The sequence below is a fragment of the Gopherus evgoodei genome, chromosome 19 (assembly GCF_007399415.2).
Source record: "Gopherus evgoodei ecotype Sinaloan lineage chromosome 19, rGopEvg1_v1.p, whole genome shotgun sequence".
NCBI lineage: Eukaryota > Metazoa > Chordata > Testudines > Testudinidae > Gopherus > Gopherus evgoodei.
The window spans coordinates 16,430,073-16,456,426 of NC_044340.1; the positions used below are offsets into that span (position 1 = coordinate 16,430,073).

The following is a 26,354-nucleotide window of genomic DNA, read 5'->3' on the forward strand; positions in this document are numbered from 1 at the left end:
GCAATTTTTCTGCTGATGGAGGAAGCAGTTGTAGTCTTATAGATTGAGCATCTGAGTGAGAGTCAAAAACTCTTTGAGTTGTAGGTTGTCATGTGCACATAACTTTACCTCTGTGTCTGTCTGTACGTTTGTAAAATAGGAGAAATAATATTTATAAGGCCAGTTTGTGATAAGCTGCTATAAGGGTGAGGGAGAGCACCTTCCTTTTCCTTGTGTGCTCACAAAAGAGCTTATCACAACTTATCCCAGAGTGCATATATCTAATTGAGCCACCGTGAGGCTTAATTAGTGAATATTTGTACAGCTCTTCTAAAATGTAGAGCACTTTATAGCTTGATTTCAGCTGTCCAGCACCTCTGGAAATCAGGCTCATGGTATCTCAATGTAGCCATCCAAAATTTGCATCACTTCTTGGGGGGGAGGTAGCAATTTACCCTAGTACACAGAGTAATTCTTCATGAGCTGGAACAAACTCTGCCATCCTGACACACCCTGTCTTATGCTTTAGCCACAAGATCATCTTTCCCCTCCTGAGTCACCCAGTATAAATGTAGTCAGTATCCAGAAGTGTTTCTACAGCGGATTATAGTACATGAAATGCTATTCATCTATTTATTGTAGAGGGTTTTTTTTCCTTTTTATCTCTATAGCTATCTAATATTGATTCAGATTTTCTACTTTTAATTCTCCTACCCCCGTTGGCTGGGGGAGAGGAGATTGTTCGTTTGTTTGTTTTTGTTTGAAAAACAAAAAAAACCCTCAATATTCAAAAAGGAGCTCCAGCCTGATACCAAGGAGATTCTTGTTACCTGAACTCACTTTTAAAGGAGACCTACAAAGGATATTTTATTTAAATAGGGTACACCTCTACCCTAATATAACACACTCCTCGGGAGCAAAAAAATCTTACCGCATTATAGGTGAAACCGCATTATATTGAATAGGGAAGGCTGTGCCTCTCCAAACAGCCTGGCCCTGCCCCCTATCTGACCCCCACCTACTTACCGCCCCCTGACTGACCCCTCAGAACTCCGGACCCATCCAACCCCTCCTTCCCCCCCATTGTTCCTTGTCCCTTGACTGCCCCCCAAGACCCTCTGCCTCTTATCCAACCCCTTGGCCCTAGCCTTGCACTCTTAACATGCCACTCAGAGCAGCGTGTCGGAGCCATCCCTGGAGGGGTGCGGGGCCTAAAACAAATCAGCCTCCCTGCTAGTCTCATCGGCCGCCCAGTGCTCCTGCCCACCCAGCTGCCACTCGCCTCCTCACCCCAACAGCCTACTCACCGCTCACCTCCCTGCTAGTCTCACCATCTGTCCAGCGCGCCTCCCCCCGTGTGCCTGACTGCTGCTCTCCTCGGCATCTTCATGCCCGCCTGCATCCTCACTCCCTCCTGCCTGCTGCTCACCTCCTCATTTGCCTCCTCACCCTACTTGCCCTCCCGCCCACCTTTACCACGTTGTACGCGAACCCGTGTTATATCGGGTTGCATTATATCGGGGTAGAGGTGTATATGCACATTTTTTGCTTCTTTAAAAGATATACAAAAAATCTCTGAAGAGTTTAATTTCTAGAGCAAGTTTCTTTCCTTGCTTGTTTTTATCTTAGAAATAACCAGGCAGATGTGCCAAGTTTAGTCTTCCCTAATTTCACAGAAGTATCCTTTAGGGTCCCAGAGCATGCTTTATGGAGGGCTAACATGTTAATTGAAGGGCTCGGGGGGGTATACCTTTAACAAAGGCCATATTTTTATTTAAAAATTGTTTTATTAAGGCCTAATTTAATAACTAAACTCATAAAATTGTACATTATGGATATGTCTACACCGGAGTGGAGTGCATGCTTCCCAGCATGAATAGACAGATATACTAGCAGAGCTCGAGCTAGCATGCTAGAAATAGCAATGTGGATGTTGCAGCTCCCACAGAGATTCAGACTAAGCACCTGAGCGCAGACCTAGGGGTTGGGTGGGCTTGAGAGCCCAAGCTGCTACCTGAGCCACAGTGTCCACACTGCTATTTTTAGCATGCTAGTTTGATCCTTGCTAGCACGAGTCTGTATGCTGGCATTGGGAGGTTCACTCCCAACTGTGTAGATATACCCCTAGAGTCTTCTGGGGCAGCTGAGACATGAATTTCTAATGTAAAAAATAAGCAGGCAAAAAGAATGTGTTTTGGTTTCACAAAAAATACCCTTTAGGCTTTCTCTGTACATCATAACCCCACCTCAAAGGCATAAGCCTAATTTTTTTCCCCATGGGCTACCTTTAAAATCAAATGTTGTCTAACTAATCCAGTACAATTATCCAGTGTACCCAGAGATTCCCTAGACCTATTGCTTTTTGGCATTACAACGCCTAGGACAACCCTGTTTGACCCATCAGAATGACATAAGCACTGACTGAAATTCATACATAAAACCATTAATCCGAGATGTTTCAGACAGATTATTTCAAACATACAGAAGCAGGGCCCAGTACCCCATTACATCATCTTTGTTTGTTTGCATTTTAAAAAAGCAAATTTGACCTGTTAGCTGAATTCAGACAAAGATGGTTGTGTCAGGTGCAGTTCTGTAAATGATTAATCCTGTTCCCCGAGACCGTCTTCAGTAATAAATATGAAGGTGTTGGAAGTGGTTTCATATTTAAATTGCATTAAGATTTGCAATTAGACTAGAACTAAAATCCCTTAGTTAAACACTTGGAGTGAATTCAGTCTACAATTTTTTCACACTAACCCTTCCTAAGTCATTACAATTTTTTATTTTTTTTTCCTCCTGAAAAGATTTATTTGTTCGAGGAAGAATTTTAAAATGTGGCCTTAGCAAATATTTTCTTGAGACTCTTCCTCCCTCCTCGTCCCTTATGATTAGAATAAGCTAGTCCACACAGCCATCAAATGCCTCTATCTGCACAGAGAGCCTGCTGAGCTGGAGGGGCAGATTAGCCGGCTGGGGAGGCACTGAGGAATGGTGGGATAGATAGGGATGTGTGGGGTTAGGGAGAAGATGGGAGTTGGAGAGCTGATGAAAAATCATTTGATGCCTCTGCCTTGACTGTCCAATGCAGTGAAGAAATAAGAGCCTTGAAAGGCTTAATATGTAAAATTTCAGGACTAAAAATCAATCAATCAACATGTGTAACAGGGATTTTATTCCTGCTTTAACTACAAATATCAAGGCAAGCTAAATAATACTTAGTACTGTTCATCAGCAGATCTCAAATATGCAAACCCCATTCTCTAAATGACCATTTCCCAAGTTTTTCACTACAGCTGCCCTTGACCTTCAGCCAAAGACCATTGTGCATGAGGAAATTGATGTATGCTGGTCCTTTGGGTGGTTCCTTGAGGCAGCTTTTATTGGACTTTGGCAAATGAGCTAACCATGAAATCCATTTTCCTAGCCTGCTGGTGCCAGACTCCTTCAGTTATGTTACTTGCACCGTTGGCATAAGCGTGGGATCAAACTGAGTTATCAGTCAGCAGTCTCAGGCTGTGTGGTGGTCAAGGTGACTCTTGCTGCTGGAATCCTGATTGTCCCTTGGAATTTTAGCTTTTGTTTTTAAATTTGACATAGGAAGGACTAGCTAGCAATGAACCTGTGTAATCTGTGAGAATGGCAGTAGGTTTCTGATAAAAGCCATAAGATGATGAACTCTTGGACCTGAAGTTAGGATCTGAGGGAAAGGAATATGGCCATTTATCATGTGAGGTGAAACAAGAGGGGAAACTTTTTAAACAGGACAAGGAACGCTTATTAAATCAGATTTAAGGAAGGAAGTATGGACTTTCAACGGAACCAGTGGGTGTATGCTCAGTGATACTAAACATTTCTCCTGCCTGCCATATTGACTGGCTGGTTCACTCCCAGTTTGGCAGTTCCTTCCTCCTAATTGACTGTTTTCTAAATTACCACCCTAACATAGTTCTCCTAGGTCACCTGACTGCAGTTCCTCCCTAGTTTTGCTGCCGAATGCTTCCTTACTCATTAAGGGCCAAATCCAACATCCCTGACGATGTAAGGCCAGAGCAGTACGACTGAAATAAGTGATGTTTCTGTGGCTTTACAAGTTGTGTAATTGAAGAACAGAATTTGGCCATGAATATGTCTTATGTGTGTGATGATGGTCTTTTGCCAGCTATGTTGCACTTATCCATGTCGCATCATAAAGAAGCAGCTTAACTATTATTGATGGTTTGTAAATTAAATTTGTTCTTTTACAAATTCTGTATGGCTGAAATATTGCCAGAGGGAAATGTTTATTAATGTTGGGGGGGAGAGCGTCTGTGTCTTTTAAGCGCCTTATGCAACTTGCAGGATGTAAAAGCTTTTTTGTATTTGGGTTTTTTCCTGCTAAATTTCCCCTCCGGACACATTACAGGGATCACAGCCAAATAGCAGCAGACTGTCTCCGCCATCCTCCAGATTTTAGAAACTTTATATTTCATTATGGCAACTAATAAGCCATAATTTATCCTCTATTGATGAGTAGCAATGAAAATGAGGGGCAGGAATGCAGATATATAAAACAGCCTATGATGGTATTAAAATCCCAAGCTATAACTTACTTTAGGAACATGAGATTGTATTGTTTGGTCTCCTCTGATTTCTGCTTGGATTAAATAGTAGAGAATAGTCAAGTTTTCTCTAAACCTATTTGAGTCATTATTTATCATCATGGATATAGACCATTCAAAGAGGCATAACTGCTCTCACCTTTTGGGACTGAAAGCCAGGTTGTGGCATTTAGCCTTGCTCCCCTCTTTGTGGCTGGCCACCTCCCTGCGGCATATTTCTACTTCTCCAATCACTTTGGAATGATTTGCATCTTGATGGAGTAGTCCCTATACAACTGCTTCAGGTGGCCTTTGTGTAGCCCCACTTTCAGGATCAAAGCACCTATGCCATAAGCTTCCAAAGTCCTCTGATTTCTGCTTGGATTAAATAGTAGAGAATAGGCAAGTTTTCTCTAAACCTATTTGAGTCATTATTTATCATCATGGATATAGACCACTTGTGGAGGGTGCAGAGAGTAGTAAACAGGGGAGTAGTCCCAATTGCCTTTCAATTTGTCTTAACCGCTGATGGCGCAGCAAGTGGGGATTGTATCCAGTGTCTTCAATGCAGGGCCGGTGCAGCCCATTAACATTTGGGTGGCGACGACCGTGGCGACCAGCTCTTCAGCCACCCTAGTCGTCGGCAGTATTTCGAGGCTGGGACCTTTCGCTGCCTAGGGCGCCAAAAAAGCTGGTGGAGCTCCTGCTTCAATGCCTGCTCTGTTGGTTTTCATTTCCTTCTGTCCTTCTGGCAGGGGTGGGGGAAGCAGTGCTATCATGGTTTGTAATTGCTTAGTTTTTCTAGGTATGTCTGCACTTAAAGTGCTACAGCTGCACTACAGCAACACTTCAGTATAGACCCGATCTATGCTGATGTGAGAGTTTCTCCTGTCGGCGTAGGTAATCCATCTCCCCGAGAGACAGTTGCTAGGTCAATGGAAGAATTCTTTCATTGACCTAGCATTTTCTACTCTGGGACGTAGGCCTGGTCTACACTAGAAATTTACTTTGGTGTAAGTACATCTCTCAGGGTTGTGAAAAATCCTCACCCCTGAGAGATGCTGCTAAAAGAATTCTGTTGACCTAGCTACTGCCTCTCGGGGAGCTAGATTATCTGTGCCAATTGGAGAAGCCCTCCTGTTAGCATAGGTCAGCATTCTCAAACGTCATTGCACCATGACCCCCCTCTGACAACAAAAATGACAACATGACCCCAGGAGGGGGGGGACTAAAGACCAAGCCCAGCACTACGGGCGAGAGTCCAAAGCTGAAGCCAAAGGGCTTCTGCTCTGGGCTGGCAGCATGTAACCTTAGCCCTGGGCGGTGGGGATTGGGCTTCAGACTTGCTGGAGCCCAGGGCCAACACCAGCTTTGGAGACCCCATAAAAATGGGACTGCGACCCATTTTGGGTTTCTGACCCACAGTTTGAGAACCCCTGGCATAGGTAGTGTGTATACTGAAGCACTGTAGTGGCATAGCTGTAACAGTGCAGATGCACCACTGTAGCGTTTTAAGTGTAGACGTACCCGTCGATCATCTTAACAATGCCGCTAAGGTGTGTGGATTTTACACACCCCAAGAGATATAGCTAAATTGACTTCATTTTCTAGTGTAGACCAGATGTCAGTGAATCAGCTTTTCTTAACAGAAGAAAAAAAGGAGGCCGCCCATGTGGCCTGGGTATCATATGCACCAGCAAAGGCAGAGGGATGCCTCACACAATCTTGCGGCTGGGTGAGGTTCTTGAGCCCTGGTCAACTAATGAAATCTGTGCAAGGGCCATGGACAATCTGTCCTTTGGCAGGTAACTCCAAATGATGGTTTCCTACAAAAATGTTTCTCACTTGTTCAGCTAGACAATTCAAAGTATGTTTGGAGAGGACGTTTTCAACATGCATGCACGCTCTGAAGGTTTGTTTACACTTGATGTCACATGATAGAACATTGCTGATGCTCCCAGCCAGAATGCATTTTGCCCTGGACTGCTCCCATCCCTCTGGCCAATAAGAGCTGTTTTTTCTCTGAAGGGAGTAAATTTTACAGTATAACGCTTTAAAACTAATGTACACAAGGGCATGTGTGCACACATGTACACACACTATGCTCTCCACACAGCCTGAATTATTGAAAGTTGTTGAACTAAACTTTTTAGCTAATATTAATGTGTACTCTGAATAAAAATTTGTTGGCATTTTAAAAATTAATGCTGAAGCAAATGCAGTAGTATGAGAAATCTGGATCTCCTGTTTCAAAGTTAGGATGCAGCAGGTCTGCATAAGAGGAAGTATGCATGTGACATACTGCTAAAGTCAGTCTTCTATGATAATGGGAAAGATAATAAAGTAATTTTACGTGAACCATATTAATATTACATTAGGTATTGTGCCATCATTCAGCAGCCTTGCCTGGTGCTAATTATGTTGTCAGCTATGTAAAATTAAATGAAAGTGGGACTGGCTCTAACCTGCACCGCAGTATTAATCCGAGTTCCTTAGTTTACTTTCTTTTAGACAGAAATTGAAAATGTCCAATGAATGGAAAACCTGCAGGTTACTCCAGAGATGTGACAACCAGGGACCAAACCTTAGTCAAGGCAAAATTAACAATCATTCTGTTCCCTCTTTCTCTTTTTAACAGAAACTACTTTTAGACTAACAGCTGAGATCTAAAATATATCACAGTAAGCAAATATTTCACTGTGGCAGCTATTAGACATTCTGTTGCACTAATTACTGTCCCCTGCATTCTCTTTGGATTTCTTTTCTCTTCTCATAGAACATATGTACTAATGTGTTACTGGGATGATTGTTTCTCAAATTGATTGGGGAGAGGGAAATGCATTGAATGGTTCGTGTTCCATATAAAAGGAACAAAGTAGACATTTTTAGTATAATTCTTGTACAGTCTCCTGACTGGAGTATATATGAATATCAGATGTCTTCTGTCTGAACAGTCATAAGATTAGAATTATCTATGTAGTTACATAGTATAAAATTTCACTGCATCTGATGAAACACAAAAACTTTTTAAAATAGTTGTAAGAAATAAGCTTTATTAATGAGAGAGATTTTATATCTCCTCTGAGCTGTAGTGACTTGTCCAATGTATTGAGTCAGGCATATTCGTAGAATACAACCTCAGAATTTATTGGTGTTGATTATTTTTGGCTTGCTACTAACCATTTAGCTATAAATCACCTTGCATTTTTTTAAACTGGTTCAATCCAGCAAATAATGAATCATGTCATGTTCACTGGCCCCTCCTGTTTGAATTCCTACACTTAAAAAGTAGATTGACCTACCTATGTCACTCAGGGATATGAAAAATGTTGTGCCTGAGCCTCATAGTTGGATCGACCTTATCCCTGAGGTAGATTCGGGTAGTTTGTTGGAAGAATTCTTCCATCGATCTAGCTCCCTCGTCTTGGAAAGATGGATTGCTACATTGGTGGGGGAAAACCCTTCCGTCAGTGTAGGAAGGGTCTATGCCATGGTGCTACTGCACAGTGTAGACATATATGGAGAGAGAAAGAATGGAGTGTAAATGTCATCTTCAGGTGACTAAACCTTGAAACAAAGCTGAAACATTATCATAGCAAAAGCCAATTTATTGCAGCTGTCCTGTTTCCATGGAAATAGTTCCTGTTTTATGACAAGGGAATATCAAACCAAAGCATGCATCACTGAAGGAAGGGAATATTGAGCCATGTTGCACGTGTTTTTTTTCTGGCTCTGAAGCCATTTTGCAGAGGGGCTTGGGTGAATAACTGTTGGTGTCTGAAATTGGCCAAAATCCTTCTCTTGTTTCTGCGTCATAAATGTTTGAAAGAAATTATTTTAATCGCAGGGTTATCACATTTCCCTTGAAACATGTATTATTTTCATAGATTATCTTGCCAACCATGGCCGTCTGAGTGAGCCCGAGGCCAGGCGCAAATTCTGGCAAATCCTCTCTGCGGTGGAATATTGTCATAGCCGAAAGATTGTGCACCGTGACCTCAAGGCTGAAAATCTCCTGCTCGACAACAACATGAACATCAAAATAGCAGGTACTCAGAATACAGTTGATTCTAAATAAGACCTTATTTGTACCCATGGAAGCACCTGGTCTGCTCCAACAAATGAGTTGCTGTTGCTCAAGAGATTCCAGTAACAGTAAGAAGTAAAAAGGCAAATGGGGACAATATTTTACATTTGTGGGTAATTTGTGATGACGGCAAGAAACACCAACTAAAAATAACTCCTAGTTTAGTTCCTTTTTGTCCTCAGGAAAATGGAACTAATTTATAGAGTTGTGGTGTGGTGTTTTTTGGGGGGTGGGGGTCGGGAGAATGGTTGATTTTTTTATAGTGTCATGACACTTCATTAACACTGCCAGATGTGCAGGTTAAAACAGAATTAATCAAATAACTTCTTTCAACATAAAAAAGCTCAAAATGGAAGCCTATTGATTTTTTTAACCATGCATGATTTCATTTTAATAAATTTAGACACAGCAGATGTTCTATGCAATGGGATAATTTTGTTGCTTGTTACTTGATTACAATGCCAAGAACCCTTCCAGACTGATTTTAGCCCTGACACTCTAGCATAGGGAAGGGTTGGGTGACACCCTGCCTTGGAGAACTGTTGAACTTTTGTCATTAGCAGTAGCCGAGGGACGGGGAGGTAGGGGAAAAGGAGTCTCTGCAGTAAGAAGCTGGTTTGCAGTGAAGTAAACTTGCCAGTTCTGACAAGAAAGTGCAAATAAACTTTCAGTTGGCTGACAAAGCTGTAGAGATACTCTCTTAAGATACAAATCCCTATCACATCATCTTATTGTTAGACTTCCTACCTAGCTTTCCTGCAGTGGCTTAAAAGCCATTGCCATGATACAGGATGCATCTTGATCTCTGATATTTTCCATAAGGACAAGGCTGTAGAAATGTGTTAAAGGTGACACTCAACAGATTTTTGTTTTAAAACTGGCGCCAGAAAAAAAAGGCAATGAAAAGGGAGGTGTATTTAATTTCAATGTGTGGTGCCTGCAGCGCCTGCTTGCCTGATCCATATCGCTGGTAGAACATTAGACTATTTCTAATTGCTGGTTTTAGACATACTGGAGGACATTTTTGGTTGAAGAAAGAATGGAAGGATTCTTATTGTTATATTTTGGGTTAAACCTCCATGAAACTTGGGGGGTGTAACAACCACCCTTCGTTTAAAATAGTAGGAACAGTTAAGCTCCTTTATGCAATACTAGCTGTCTCTACCTAAAACAAAGGCAGATTCAAGGCCACTCGTGAATTTGAATTATGTAGGCGGAGGGCTTCACTGGGTATTGTTTGAATAGGAAGTGTTTGGGGATGGGAGACAAGAAGCAGAGAGGTACGTAGAAACAGAGAAGGAAACTCCAGATGTAAACTGGATAAGTTTTGGTGTGTGGTCCTGAGAGAAGCCTGGAGGCTTCTGGGTCTGATGCTAGCTGAGAGAGATTTGGGAGTGTGAGGAAGGAAACAGTCTCCTGTTTGGTTCGTGCTGTGTTCAGGGAAAAAAAGGATTTTGTACATTTTTGTAAATAAACAAGTTTACAACAAAGGTACCTGACTCCATCAATTTCTTCTCTTAACTGGAATCTGCAAGACCCCAAATCTTTGGCTAGGTGCTCAGGTCAAAAACGGTAACGCTATAAAACAAGGGAGCAAATGGACAATTAATAGCTGGTTCTTGATGTCAAGTCCTGTGTACTTCATGGCCACACTTATGCATCCTTGTAGCCATCGGTGCTGCAACTATTTTTATACTGGGGGAGCTGAGATCCATTGAACCAAACTCTAAACCCTGGATATAATGGAAATCACTTCAAGCCAGAGGGTGCGGCAGTACACTCCGCACTCCTAATTCCTGCAGCACTCTATTGTCACACTAGAACGTCTGCAGCAGCTTCAGGTAAACTAAAAATGGAAGGCTTTTATTTCATGTAATATGAAAATGAATAGCACAGTTATTGCAATAGTCCCCATGTCATTTCATTTGATATTAAACTTCATTTTATTTTATAAATTTCAGGATTTTATATTGCAAATGCATATCTGTTGGTGAAGTTGTCAGGAAACAGGAGGATTTTGCAGTAACTTTGTGTGAAAGTTGGGAGTTTTGGAGTAAGGGACAAATGGGGCTTTTGGCATGGAAGGCCATTTGAGAATGTGGACCAAGTGCATGAGCTGGATGTTATAATAAAGGCTTCAAAGTGAAATAGTAAATAATGTTCAGAATGAATTTGTATCATTCAGTTTCAGAATTAGCACCCCATTAAAATTAATTGAGCAATTAGCATTTGTCACCAATAGCTCTGAGAGAACAAGATACCTGAATTCATACTGAGAGCTGTAGGCAGTTCTCTAAACGTCATTCTACGACTTGAGCAGCTTTATTGGTACTAGCACTGATAGGACACCTGGAGTATTTTGGGATTTTTTTTGTTTATCATTGTGTCATCTGAACTTGCATTGACCATTGGTAAGGCTAAGTTTTTGTCATGGATATTTTTAATAAAAGTCGTGGATAGGTCACAGAAAATAAACAAAAATTCATGGCAGCTGATGACCTTTTCCTGACTTTCACCAAAAATATCCCTGACAAAAGGGGTAGGTGGGTTCAACCCCCACTGCTGCTGGGGCTTCCGGGTCCCCCACTGATGCAGTGCGTGGGAGCTCTGGGATTCCCCTGCTGCAGGGTGCATTTGCCCCGGGCAGCTGGTAGCTGCAGGGTCCTGCAGCTGCAACTGGGCAGCTGTGGGGAGTGCCTGCTGGCTGCTGTGTCTTGCCGGCCGCCCGCCGTGGCTGAGCATGCAGGGTCCCTCCACAAGATTGGGAGCTGTGAGGGTGGCACTGGCTGGGAGCTCTAGCCTCAGGGCAGAAAATGTCACAGAGGTCAGTGGAAGTCACAGATTTACCTCCGTGACATAGTTGTAGCCTTAACCATTGGTTGGCAATCTGTTCATGTTTTCTAAGGTTTTCTTTGCACCATAAGATTTAATGACTTATGACTGTTACAATTATTACTATTTTTTAGAATGAAAGTTGAAATTCTGGAGCAGTACTTGGGCAAATTTTGCAGCTCAGAATTGCAGTGTATGTGGACCTATCTACTATCAGTAACTGTACCGAATTAATGAACATTCTTGGCCTGTTTGTATGGTCTTTCATTTCCTCTTCTTCTGTTCATCTCTTCTTCCCCACCCCCTCCCTTCATTTTATTTTCTTTATGGCATTTTTTTGTGCTGTCGTTTGCCATGTTCAACCAGAATTGTTTTTCAGATTTCCTCCTCAGGGGTCTGAGCTGCCTTGATGGTTGTGCTGTATTCAGAGAAGGTCTCCTTTTCATAAAAGACCTTAGAGGTGCAGAGAAGGAATTTCCCTGCCTCCCTGAACATTCCAGCACAAGCACAACAAAGGTTCACAAAAACACTATTTCAGAGGCATCCCAGGAGCCCTGTTAGCCAAGAAAAGGTTAGAGACATGAGCTGTTCTAGCATAGGGAATTTCACAGCATGCATTCTCCAGGATTCAAAAATAAATAAAAGCAAGGTGAAATTATTACGTTATTAGCCAATTCCATTTACTGCTTATGTCAGGCTCTTTCTCTCTCTTTTCAGGTCTTCTGTAGTCCTATCACTGTATTGTCAAAATGCTCATTACTGTGCTGGCCTGTGGATAAGTATCCATGTTAGCTAGTAGTCCCACGCTTCACACTTCTCATATACTGTGATTCTTGTGAACAGCTTTGTCATATCCGGGGCGGTCCCTTTGTCCAGCAGTGGCTCTAGTGATGGCTAATCAGAAGACAGTCATAGCTGTCAGAAACATTATGGTGATTGGTGCCCAGTCACCTCTTTCATTAATTCCACAAAGTGATGAGCAGTGAATTTCACCCAGTGTTTCACCCCAGACTGCGTGGTGATGTGTTGTCACAGAGGTCCTTGTCTTTTCTCCCCTTCCCCAGTGGGTCACTTGTGCTCAGATGGATGCAAGTTGTTGTGTTCTTCACTGCCTCCAGTCATCAAATTGAGAGAGAGCAAAAGGCAGCCAGGGGCCCAACTCCCATAGCTTAGTCCTCTCGGTCATGAAAATACTGTGTATTTTTTTTTAAATAGCAAATTAAAGCAATTGATTATTTTGAGAGACAGTTCTGCAAAGTCAGAGGAAAACCAGACCCAGCTGATATCTAACCCCAAGAGCGTTTCTATTGTTGTAATGGCATTGGGCTTTTTGTATGAATTCTTTGGGCCCTCCCTCTGCTAGTCAGTTCAGTCATCTGGGAAATCCAACCACACATCCAGTTCTGCCATGCAAGAACAAAGAGTCAACTGCCCAGCTGCGTTCTTCACAGTAACTTGCTGGTTCATCTCACTACTTAATTTGCTGGCAAATCTGCTTCTGGCTCTTGGGGCTCTTATTCTGAAGCTTTTTCTTTTTAGTGGCCGAACACTTCTTAGTCAAATATAGAAATAGGAATAAAATTGCCCTGTGTGGTTCAGCTCAATGATGAAGACACTGAAACCCAAAAAACCTGTCCCAAGAATGTATGCTGAAGTATTGAGATTGTCATCCTTGCTGCTTAGGCTTCTCCTCCCTTTTCTTCTCTCCCCCCCCCCCCCGAGGCGGTACTGCAAGTTACAGGGTTTTTATTTAAAATTGCTTAAAAAAACAATGGAGAGAGGTCCAAGGAGCTTTTCTCAACAGGGTTCTTTATGTAAGGTAAGTAAATGTTGATCCTAGGGAGCAACAAATCCTGATCTGATTGTTCTAGGGGATTATCTTCCAGATTTTTTTATATATAAATCCAAACTCAAAATGCATCCTAAATAACAAACATACATATATTGACAAGGCCCTCCGCTTTATTTTATTTTGTTTAAAATTACCAAGGAATTTATCATATGTTCATTACAAAAAAAAAATTAAAATGGGTGGAAATTGGTGTAAAAAGTTATCAGTTTTCTGAGTAAGCATCTGGGTTAATATTGGGGGACGGGAGAACGGAAAAAAGCAACAAATAGAGAAAAGTAAGTATTGAAAGTAAAAAGTTTTAATGCTGTGGTTCATTTCTTGAACTGTACATTAACAGTACATACACATGCACACCTGTGTCTTATTTACATTGTGTATGTTGCCTTACTTTAACACAGAGCCTTGTATTTACGCTTACACTAATTTATTATTAACATAAATGCACCTACCTAATACTTTGGATTTCCTTAACATAATCAGTATTTTCATGTACTTCAGTGATCAAAAATTTGGGTGAAAATTGGTAAAAACCAAATCACTTTTACGGAACCTGGCAATTTTCTGATAAAAATTGAAAACAAAGGGCCTTCTATACTGCCCAGATGAAATGTCTGCTTGGGGAGGGATGGGGTTAGGGCTATTACACTAATGCATTCTCCTTCAGATTTTACCCTGCATTATTTTTTAGTGCTAACCAGACAATCCCGTTTGTTCTGATCAGAAACTGTTTGCCTCAGGAAAAAGTCAAACTATTTTTATTCTTTGAGTTTACTTGATTTTGAAGGGATTATTGACTGCTTCTGCACTATGGCTCCGCCAATTAAAATCTGTGCGCTCTGTAAAGGTATGCGGAAAATAAGCATAGCTTCAATCTAGGATGAAACGATGAGAAGCTCTCTGAATACTTCCAGCCCATGAGAGCTTGGATTAGGATCTCTTATAGACTGAGAGTCTGCAGAGATCACATGAACTTGATCGCAATTGTGGTTGAACCAAATCAGGTAGGAGTGACTATTATTTTGAAGTAGAGTGCGCAGCTGGCTTGTCTTGCTGGTGGACAGTAAAATATGCATTGACGTCAGAATAGCTGATCAGTATTCAGTTCATGAAGTGGGTCAGGTTTGTTTCTACCGCACTCATACCTTTTCTTTATCAGCACCTCTCTCACAATTATCTCCTTCACTCGTATTACCATCATAACTAAAGAGCCGTGTGCCTCCATGAAGCCAGGCAGGTGGAATTCTGTTGGTAATTTTTAAAAAGTGGATGAATTTAACCCTGAAGCTATTTGCTCTTCAGCAGGAGGATTTTTACATCTGTGAATTAAAACCCACCTCAGAGTGTTGGATGCACAGCAAAAATTGCAGAGGTTCTCTTACTTCTGGGAAGTAGCTTCCATTTTTCAGCTTGAAAATTGGTTTAAAACCTTATTCCATTGTTTCCTTTTTATAACAGAGGCTCATTTAAATTATGTAAAGACAAAAATTACACCTCTTTGATGCAAGTTTTTTTTTTTAGTTAAAGTAGTTTATTATTTTAAAGGGGTAACAAGGAAAAGAAGCAAAATGCCAAGATCGTTCAGACCAACATTTGCAGGCTGCAGGAACATACAGTTTATACAACTGAAAACAAAACTGTGAATGATCGTATATCTGAAGCACAGATGCAGGCAAAGGTTAAGAAGATAAAGATCACTCCACTGTATAATCTCAGCCCTTATAGCAAGTCCAATTGCAGCCCTCCTAAGATTCTCAGGATGGTATGTGCTCTATGGAGGGCTTTCTCTTGAATAACACTAATATTCTTTAAATCTGATTGCTAGATCTGGAACAAGAAATATTAACAAAATTCATGTTATATTAAAGGGATCATCTCTGATCCAGGATGAAGTGTGATTATAATGGAACAGCAATTACAAAACACAAAAACATAGAAATGAAGAAAAAACCTTTTGTTTGTTTTGTATTTACTTGAGTACCCATCACTCTAATGCTCTTATCAAAGCAAACCAATCAAACTAAAAATAAATAAATCAAACAGCCCACATGGTATACCTTAAATGTGAGGCCATATACAATGCTCTGTCTAAATCTGAGTGGTTGCTTTTTTTTTTTGATCCAAATACATTTTTAACAATGATATTAATATGTGGGGTTTATTTTTTAAAAATTAGAAGACAATTATAGAAACCTAGAGAAAATAAGAAAAGGGTAGTTTTTTATTACGAAGATATGGTCTAACAGGTGACATTGAACTCTGGATACTTATCCAAACAGGTAATTTATCTTGTGCAACAGTGGAATGTGTTGGATTTGTAAAATCTGAGCAATTTGCTGGAATATATATCCCTAACTATCTGAGATTTGCGTTATATGAAGAAATCCAATCTGAGTTAGTAGGTGTTCGATTTGGGCTGTACCCTATTGCCAGTGCATGCCATTTTTCAACATTTACTTGAAAATCCAAGAGAGAGAGATGCTCCTCAGGAACTGAAGGGGATGGAATTGAGGTTGTAGGATTGGAGATAAAAAACAATATGTAATCTGCATATATGGCAACTCTGTACTCAGTGTTGTTCAGACAGAAACCTTGAAAAACAGCTAGTGTTTGGGGTCAGCAAGATAGTGGACAACCCTGTCTAGTTCCGTTCTCCAGAAAATAAGATTGAGATTTTTCCACCGTTAATCGAAAGGGACATTCTTGGGGAATCTATACAGTGGCTCTGTCCAGGACATAAACATCTTCCCAGATCCCTGTTCCTCTGTTGTGGAAAAGAGGTACTGCTATCCACACCACTTGGTCACTGTCTGTCTTAGCATCCAGGGTAGTATAAATTTTGGATGTGCCGTGCCACCGACCAAATGGGGAGCAGGAGGTTAAAGCCTTGCAAGGGCCGTGCTGTCTAGTTATAAAACCTACTTTGCTCTTGGTGTAGATTTAGTGACTATTACATAAAAACAGTGAAGTATTTGGTTATATAATGTAAATATTTTACAGAGTTCTGAGAGAGGAGAATCGCAAGAATCCTTCATATCCTAGAAAAAGACACATTTTTTACACCTGACCAATCCAATGTAAAGGCCCTCTCTCTTCTTTTGTTCAGAAAACCCAAGTTACAGTTGAGTAACCTCTATTTTAATGGTCTTGAGCTCTGGCCTTATCTGGATCCCTTCCTGGATTCATTAAGATGCTTACTGAAATATTAGCACTGCATACAAGAGAATGTTTTATATCAGGGGTCAGCAACCTTTCCGAAGTGCTGTGCTGAGTCTTCATTTATTCACTCTAATTTAAGGTTTTGTGTGCCAGAGACGCATTTTAATGTTTTTTAGAAGATCTCTTTCTATAAGTCTATAATATATAACTAAACTATTGTTGTATGTAAAGTAAATAATGTTTTTAAAATGTTTAAGAAGCTTCATTTAAATTAAAATTAAAATGCAAAGCCCCCCAGACCGGTGGCCAGGACCTGGGCAGTGTGAGTGCCACTGAAAATCAGCTCGCATGCTGCCTTTGGCACACATGCCATAGGTTGCCTACCCATTTTATATGGCCTTCTGTATTGTTATAAACAACTAGTTTAATTTTTTCAAGACAATGCTGTCTGGGGGTATTCTGTCAGCTTTTATAAAACTTAGAGCTTAAAATGATATGAATACAGCAACATATTCTAGTAAGTACCCAGAGTGGAAACAGGTAGTACATCAGAACATAGTCTAAATTAGTTAAAAAGAATTTTAAAAAACTTCAACCTAAAGCTCTGCCTACACTACCCGTGCTACAGCAGCACAGCTGCAGTAGTGCAGACACTTCCTACATCAGCAGGAGGAGATTTTTCATCAGTGTTCTTATCCTCACTCCAAAAACTAGAGCCATGCTGGAGAGGATCCTGAAGGATGCCATCTGCTGCCAGTATGTGGAAAACCTGAAGCACAAGCTGGACCAGGGCAGGGTGTTCAAGGTGACTTGCAAAGTGGGACACCAGCAACCACTTCCTCCCTGGGGGCAGCTTGAGCCGATTTGCCAACAGGAGATTCATCCATGGGGCCCAGCTCAATTGTGTTCCTCTGAACGGAGCCATCTGCCACGGGAATTGGGACAAGCAATGTAGGAAGGGTGGCTATGCCCACGAGACACTATACCACGTCCTGTGTAGCTGCATACCCCATTCCAGAGCCTGGCAGCTGCAATGCAACAGCATCCAAGATCGCCTGGTCAAAGCCATCCCAGCACCCATAGGGAAGGTTGCTGTGAATTCCACCATTCCCAGAGTGGACAGACAACTGCGACTGGACATCTTCACCTCCAGCAAGGACTGGAAGAAGATCATCATGGTGGACGCCACAGTGCCCTTTGAGAACAGGACCCCAGCCTTCCACGATGCCTGAGCTTGAAAGGTGGAGACATACACCCCTCTGGCCAACACCTTTAGAGCTTGGGGTTACCAGGTTCAGAGACGCGCTGATCGTCTATGCCTTTTGTATATGGGACACCAGTAACGAGCGAGTGTTGCGGGAATGCGGAATCAGTCAATGCTATGCTCGTCTGATGCGGCAACTCATGGTGTCAGATGTCGTCAGTCGAGGGACATCTACATAGAACACATCACCGGACATGGACAATACCAGGAGGGATGAGCTGGAGTGCTGATGAGAAGCGCAGCAAGGAAAGTAACTGAAAGACTTCCCTGATAGGGTAGGTTTTCCATTTAGGAAATACAATCTAATTCTCAGTTACCGAGGGACAGTCTCCATTCATTGATATATTTTGCTTTCTACAACTAAATCTCTGTACAACTTCTCATGAGCGATGCACCTGAGTACCTGGATGCTAATATCCAAACTGTATTCTTAAATTTATTCACCTAAATTTGGATTATTGCTGATTATGTACTTTATGTATCATATGACTTTTAAAAACAAACTGTATTGGTGGATAATCTAAGCACTACACCCAGATGTACAGACACTCTTTTCTCATCTGATGTATTACATAATTTCTGTTTAACATTAGCTTTAATAAAATTGTTAATCCATCTCTCTCAGAGGCAGTAGACAGACACAGTTAGGTCGTCAACATATACTGGGGCTTAGGCTGACCTAACTATGGCACGCAGGGCTTGAATGTTTTCATAGCCCTGCGTGACATAGCTCGGTTGATCTAATTTTTAAGTGCAGACCAGGCCTAATTTTTGCTTTCTTTGGGAATTGTAACAGCGCCTTGTACATTTTTCTGCAAGACAAGTCACTGTTATTTTACCCCTTTGAAAGTACGTGTGGTCAGATATGGAAAACTCTTAATAATAGCACCTGAACAACACTGCAATTCTTGGCAAAACCCTGGTGTCTATCTGCAGCGCTAAAAGACTCTTGGAGGTCTTAACTGATCTGACAAATTCAAGATAACTGAGGGGAGAGTTCAAACTTAATACCTACATAGATGGCAAAATGCTTCTGAGGAAAGAAATTGCCTCACGTTTCCTGAAGTATTGTCAAGGTTGCTAAGCCAATAATGTGTGAAGAAAAACTGTCAAAGTGAATTAAAAATTTCACAACACAAGTCTGGCTATGATAGGAATAAGGCAGGTGAGAAACAGTGACTGGGTGGTTTTTTTTTTTTTTTAATTTATACTATTAAGTATTTTTCACAACTTATTTTGCAATTATTGGGTCTCAGGGAGGGAGAAAGGGAAATGTGGCACGAACTTTATATTCTGAGAGTTGCACTCAGATACGGAGCTGGATTGATATTGATCGCTTGCCTCTCGAGCTAACAATGATGTACCACAGGGTCATGGAAAAGATTCTGCTTGGGTGCCTGTCTAGATAGCTTGTCTGCCTTTTTGCCTGTTTTCAAAATGTGATGTCATGGCTCCACAAGATATGCTATGCCTCTACCTTTTATATGGTCTTTCTGGAAGTGTATGTGATAGGCCCTAGGCCTCCACTCTTCCCAAGGAGGGGAGCCCCATGTTTCCAAGATTGGATTTTTGGCTTCAGCATCTCTGTTTCTCAGTGTGATTCCTTGAACTAGTCCACATGAGCTTGGACCCACTGGAGACTTCCCCTCTTAGGAGCAAGGCAACCAACAGATATTTGCAGTAATACAGAACAGCCTTTTCAAAACAAGACCGTATTTGTAAACCGGAATACCGTATTTAGGGACAGTGGTGAGGCAAAACCTAAATGCATGTCCTGCCCTAACTTGCCAGGTCCTCCTTGCTTACTTAGGTGGGCCCCTCTGGGTACATCTACACAGCAGAAAACAAATAAAACATTGGCAGTGAGCCCCATAGCCTGAGTCAACTATGTGCTAAAAATAGCAGACATGGCTGCTCGGGCTGGAGACGAACCTTCGAACCCAGCAAAGAGGGAGAGACTGGGGAGCACAGGCTCTGAGTTTCTCTCCTGTTCAGGCTCCAGCCCAAGCCCAAACATCTACCGTGCTATTTTTAGTCTAGCCGTGCAGGCTCCACTAGCTCAAATCAGTTGACCCAGGCTCTGAGACTCACTGCCACTGGTCTTTTTTGCTGTGTAGATGTACCCCTCTTTGCCCTGGAAGACAGTCAGGCAGTGCTTTCTTGTAGCAAACCTCCCTGTCCCTGCCCAGTGGTCCCAGAGTGAATTACTCCATTTGCTGGAAGAGCAGGATTCTTACTGCCCTATCCTGCCATTTTAGTTCATCAGTCACACTGCATTCTCATGGATGCCTTCCTCCCTTGGGAAGGGGTTGTGATCAGGCAAGTAATTGTCCATCCACATCTAGCAGGTCCCTTTGGCTGGCAGTTAAGTTATGCAGTCTTCAAAGATTAATGGTTCAGTCATGGGTCTCCATTCTGTCTCCCAAGCTCGCTCTCTTCATACGTTGAGAATTCTTGATAGTCCAATCATACCAACCTAGACATGTCTACAGGACCTGCACCCAGTCGATTCATTGCATATTCCCCCTTCTTTGGAAAGAAATTAATCCCTTACTACCAAAGGGGCAGCAATAAAATAGTAGTGAGTGCAGAAACTAAGTCACACAGACACTTCATAAAAATAATACAGAAATTTCCTGTTTTCTGCACATTTTTCAATTTAACTATTCTGTGCAAAAGACTTACACAGAGAAGACGATTGATATGTAATGACGAACAGATGGATGCATGGATTTTAAAGCCAGAAGGGGCTATTGTGATGATCTAATCTGACTTCTTTCATGCAAGCTACGGCCCGTGGGCTACTTCCAGCGTGCGGGACCCTCCTGCTCAGTCCCTGAGCCCCTGGCCCCGGGAGACTAGCCCCTGGCCCCTCCCCTACTGTTCCCTCTCCCCCGCAGTCCCAGTTCACTTGCCACCAGTGTAATGCTCTGGGCAATGGGGCGGCGAGCTCTTGCTGGGCAGCGCAGCTGTAGAGCCAAGCCCAACCCGAAGCTCTGTGCTGTGCCGTGGCGTGGCTGGCTCAAGTCGGGCGATGTGATTGCCTGTCTTGGTGCTTTGGATGGGGCGGCTGTAGCACCGCCAGCCACCGGTGCTCCAGCCAACGCGCTAAGGGGGCAGGGAGCGGGGGGGGTGTTGGATAGAGGGAAGGGGAGTTCGGGGTAGTGGTCAGGGGTCAGGTTGGTCAGAGGGCAGAGAATGGGGATTGAATGGGGGCAGGGGTCCCGGGGTGGCAGTCAGGAATGAGAGGAAGGGTTGGATGGGACAGTTGGGGCAAGGGCAGTCGGGGAGGGGGAGGGGTGGATGGGGCAGGGGTCTTGGGAAGTTCCCGTCAGGGGACAGGCAACAGGGGTGGTTGGATGAGGCAGGAGTCCCAAGGGGCTGTCAAGGGGCAAGAAGCAAGGGGAGTCTGATAGAGGGAAGAGGCTGGGCCACGCGTGGCTGTTGGGCGTGGCACAGCCTCCCCTAACCGGCCCTTCATAAAATTTTGGAAACCCGATGTGGTCTTCAGCCCAAAAAGTTTGCCTGCCCCTGTGACAGATGCTATAGGATGTTACCACTAATTCCTGCATAAACCTAATAATTTGTAGTTCAGCTACATCTTATCTTCTAGAAACAGATGTAATCTTCATTCAAAGATGCCAAGCAATGGCTAATCCACCCTATGCTACATTTCAGGTTTCTGAGATGGTCTATTTGATTTATAATAAAGATGGCTCATGCTGTATACCTAATCCAATAATTAAATACCAATTGAAGGGAACCGACATAGTGTTCATATACACAGGTTTTGAAGGAAGAGCAGATTATTGTTTTCGTCTACAAAAATGAAAGTGTGCTAGTATCTGAATACTGGTAGCACCATCAATGTGCTAGGGCTGTTCAAACTCATGTGAAGACATAACCCCTCTTGTGAAGAGCTAACTATCTGAAAAGACAAGTAGTATATGAAATATAGAGGAGCACTATAAAATACAGAATATACATTTTACCACCAACACCCCCACACAATAAAAATCCATTATCTTCAAATACCCCTTTGACTTAACCAATTTTAACTGGCTATATTCTTGTAGACATTTTGACAGTGGTGGGTCTGGAGGAGAGTGATGAAGAAGGCGGTAGTAGCCTTCTAGATCAGGTGAGGGAGAGTATTCAATTCATAAACACATTGTGGAAAAATGCACAAAGGCAGCCCATCCATTGACATCTCTTACTCTTGTTTCCCAACAAGAGAACCCTGGGATACGACTAGTGTCTGTTTTGTTATTGGTAGGAATATTGGGTACGGTTAACTTGAGATGGGTTGAGGATGACACTGCAATATCAAAGCAAACAGAATTCCAGTGTTGTGATGGTTATTGGTAGTGTTTGGTTATTAATAAAAATGCCACAAAATGATTACCTTTAGTCTTGTACTTCTCTCATGATGGCAAGTTCTGTGGTGTATCTTGAACAGGATAGATGGCTTATATTAAGAAAATCAATTTGTGAGCAGTGCATGAGACGATAAAGAAATAGGTGGGGACCATATGGTTCCAGTCAAGCAAAAACACACACGGCTATTCTTTAGAAACGGAAACTGGACTTGGCAGTTCCCCTTGAGTCCTGATGTGTTGGAGTCATCTGAGTGTGGTGTTCCCTGAGCATATCATGTGAATTGGAGGTGACAGAAAAGTTGCCCACAATCCATTTAATGAAATAGTGTGTAAGTGTTAGAGAGGGTGGAGCAAAGCATCATTTCAGGAATACCACTGGGTTTCAGTGCTTGGTAATGTCCAGACAAAGGTTCTAAGGAGAGAGACACTGATTTCTGTTTTATGCTTAGAAGATGATCAGCCATTTAATCATGATTACTAACTCAGTGTGGGATCTTGGGCAGATTAGTTAATCTATGCCTCAGATTCCTCATCTGTAAAATAGGGATATTTCTCATCAAAACACCCCCTATAAGGTAAGACAAGCTGAATAATAAATGCTCTGAGATTCTTGGATGGAAGGAGTTACACTATAAAGGTGCAAAGTATTATTAAACTTCATGGAACAAGGAGTGAAGTCAGTTCAGAACTAGTCTAAGTAAGTTAGTGTAGACATTTACTTCCTTTGTGTCCAGTACCAAACCCAAGATAACAGTGGGTGAGTGGAAGGAGGACAGGGATAAGGCGAGGAGGAAATGGCATGAATTGCCTTTGTAATGTGACTGAACTGCACACTTCAATTGCTCACGTGGACCAAAACCAGTCATACTAAAAGGCCAGTTTATGGGAGGAATTCCCCTTGAATAGTCATACTGGGTGAATATTGACTTAATGTTTGCATCACCTTAAACCATGTTTCCTGCTGCAATGATTTCAATATTGTGCTCTAAAGAGAGCTGACTGGCCACGTGGCATTGGCTTTCTTTGTTCCCAGCTGCTATATTTAAGTAATAACCAGTAAAAAATATATTGACTATTTTGCAGATGGTACTTTACACATAAGCAGTTGTTGTAGCTACTAATGGTGCTATGCTATCATGAACGGGAGTGGGGTATCCAGGAGACAGTCTTTCTATTAAGATGTAATCTACACTGTGAAAAAGCTTGCCACCACCCTGATATTACAGGAATCTTGTGGAAATTCTGGGTGACCCACTGACTCAGATTTGATTGTTTCAGTGCTTGGTTCTGCTGAATTTCATCACACTTGATTTGACGCATTACAGTACATAAAGTTAGAGAAAATTAAATGAGCTCTAAGGGTATGTCCACAGTGCTATTTTTAGCACTCTAGTTCACGCCTTGCTCCTGCTGGTCTGTCTATCCAGGGTGGGAGGCTGACTCCCAGCTGAAGTGTAGACATACCCTAGGACAATCTTGTAGCCTTATGTTAGAGAAATGCACATACCTTTACTCTACACTGAAAATAAAACTTGCAATTCCAACTCGACATATGTGCCATTCCAGAGCAAGGTTAGTTTTACTTAAAATTGTCAATTCCTCTGACTGTGGGATTAGCTTGTGTCTTCATATAGTTAACAGTAACGCTGTGTTGCTGTGCTTGTGAATTGCAGGGTCTTTATATGGTTTTGTAGCACAGGTCATATGAGGCGAGAGCCGAGTCCTTTCCCAAACAAAATATAACATATGCAAATACAGCAAAATGAAGTGGTATCAGTGGTGCCTGTACAATGTCTACTAACCACAGTGTTTATCAGTGAAGCTATCTGCTGATCACTGCCACATGGTATTCACATGCCTCTGAGGTATTCAGAGGTTGATAGGACTAAATCAACAGCCTGATTACTGTAAATCAACACTGTTGACTTTCACAGAATTCCCCAACACACTAGTGTGCAGTTACACATTAAAAGCTCAGCTACTGAGGAGGGTGAACTTTTATCACCTGAAAAAATACAAGCTGAAATCTTATATTGTATGGTTTGTTATTCTCTGGAAAAGTTACCAGGATTACTACTTCAGGGAGCAGCTAAACAATGGCTAACACCAAGTTAGACTAATGCTGAGCCTATATGAAGTTCTGCACAGTACATTGGATTGTGAGCCTTAGATTGCTTGTGACCTGCTATTGTTACATGTCTCAGAGTATTGTCTATCCTTAAAATGATACAGCGGCACGTCTGTGCTGCTGTAGCACTTAAGTGTAGATACTACCTATACCAATGGGGCGGCGGCGAGAGGGGAAGGGTGTTCCCCTGTTGGTGTACATAATCCACATCCCCAAGAGGCAGTAACTAGGTTGATTGGAAAAAAATTTCCATCACCTTAGTGCTGTCTATATGGGGACTTAAGTCAGCTTAACAATGCTGCTCCAGGGGGTGGTTTTTTCACACCCGACTGATGCAGATAAATTAACCTATTTTTCTAACGTAGACCTGTGTGGGTCTGTATATCACCCTTTTTATAGGACTATGTTAAATTTTGTACAAAATATGCCTTATGGGGTATCATTTGAAAACTCATACTTTGCTGATCATTATTGTCCTGGTAAAATGTGTGTGGCAACACTGTATGTAAAGTTATAAGTTTTTCTACTATATGATACTATTAAGATATGTTCCAAGTCTGGGGAGCAGTCACAAATCAGTTCTCCAGAGAGAAAAGACTAGGTAATGCCTCAGCCAGGTGTCAGCAAAATCAAATGGATGTCACCTGGTTAAGTGGCCGTTCTTTGGCAGGAAAGAGGGTGTGAGCGAAAAATCTACATCTTGACAAAGACACAGCTTGGGGTTCCTATCCACACAAACTTTGTCTCCTTTAACTCGCAGCTGGAGATGCTTCTTAAAGAAGAGAGAGAAATTCAGCCAGTAAGATTGCTGAAATGTGTTGAGAGAGACTTTGCTTTGAATTCACTTATCTTGTTAAGTTAGGCATTAGTTGCATTTTACTTTTATTTTCTTGTAACTAATTCTGACTTTTATGCCTCATTAGTGGTAATCACTTAAAATCTATATTTCTGTAGTTAATAAACCTGTTTTACTGATTTATCTCAAACAGTGTGTTTGGATTGAAGTGTTGGAGAAACTCCATTTGGGATAATAGGATTTGTGCATATCATTTTCTATTAATAAAATGATGGGCTTAATATGAGCTTGTATTGTCCAGGAGACAACTGGGCAGTACAAGATGTACATTTCTGGGGAAAATCTGGGACTGGGAATATTCTGGTGTTGCTCTGGAGTGTAATTTCATGAGTGGCTAGCTGTAACACTTAGACAATATAACTGGGAGTAACTTACCTGCTAAAGCAGGGGTAGGCAACCTATGGCACGGGTGCCGAAAGCAGCACGCTAGCTGATTTTCAGTGGCACTCCACTGCCTGGGTCCTGCCCACTGGTCTGGGAGGCTTTGCATTTTATTTAATTTTAAAAGAAGCTTCTTAAACATTTTTAAACCCTTATTTACTTTACATACAACAATAGTTTAGTTATATATTATAGACTTATAGAAAGAGACCTTCTAAGAACGTTAAAATGTATGACTGGCACGCAAAACCTTAAATTAGAGTGAGTGAATGAAGACTCGGCACAGCACTTCTGAAAGGTTGCTGACCCCTGTGCTAGAGGCTGTGTGCCAGCAGACGAGGAGTGGTAGCTCTCACAGCAAAGCAGCGTAAAAGGCACCCCAGACTGGAGAACTGAGGGAATACAGCTGTTCATCAGTCCAGACTGTATCCGGGGTAATGTCACAACCAGACTTTAGTTTCCTACAGAAGTACAGCCCATTAGTTAACACTAAAGTTAGGGTTTGTCTAACTCTTGAAGATTTTTAAACAAAAAATATTTCTATCCCACTCCCTTTACTGCTCCCCCTTTCCCCTTGGAGTTTTTTCTTCCTCTTTGAGTGCCAACAGTGATTTACTCCATACAAAATGGTCCATGATCCAAGGACCTAACACTTCAAATTGGTATATGAAAAAAGTCTCTCTCACAAAACAAGGAAGAAATCCTGGCCCCACTGAAGTCAATGGCAAAACCTCCACTGATTTAGTGGAGTCAATTTCACAAGAGAGGAGCTGGTACATTGCAGTGGAGGTTTATTTTTTAAAATGTAATAATAAATAGTTAACACCACTTGATTGGTTAGCACTGAGTGGCTTTGTTGA

At 41.9% G+C, this 26,354-nt stretch overlaps 1 protein-coding gene across 15 annotated transcripts in view; it reads left to right on the forward strand.

Moving 5' to 3' along the window:
- Positions 1-26,354, forward strand: part of SIK2 (salt inducible kinase 2) — a 112,179-nt gene that overhangs the window by 47,444 nt on the left and 38,381 nt on the right. For all 15 annotated transcript variants that reach the window (XM_030538237.1, XM_030538238.1, XM_030538242.1 and 12 more), the window contains one exon: positions 8,447-8,608. In XM_030538237.1, the coding sequence (XP_030394097.1) occupies positions 8,447-8,608 (162 nt within the window). The remainder of the gene's footprint in view (positions 1-8,446; positions 8,609-26,354) is intronic.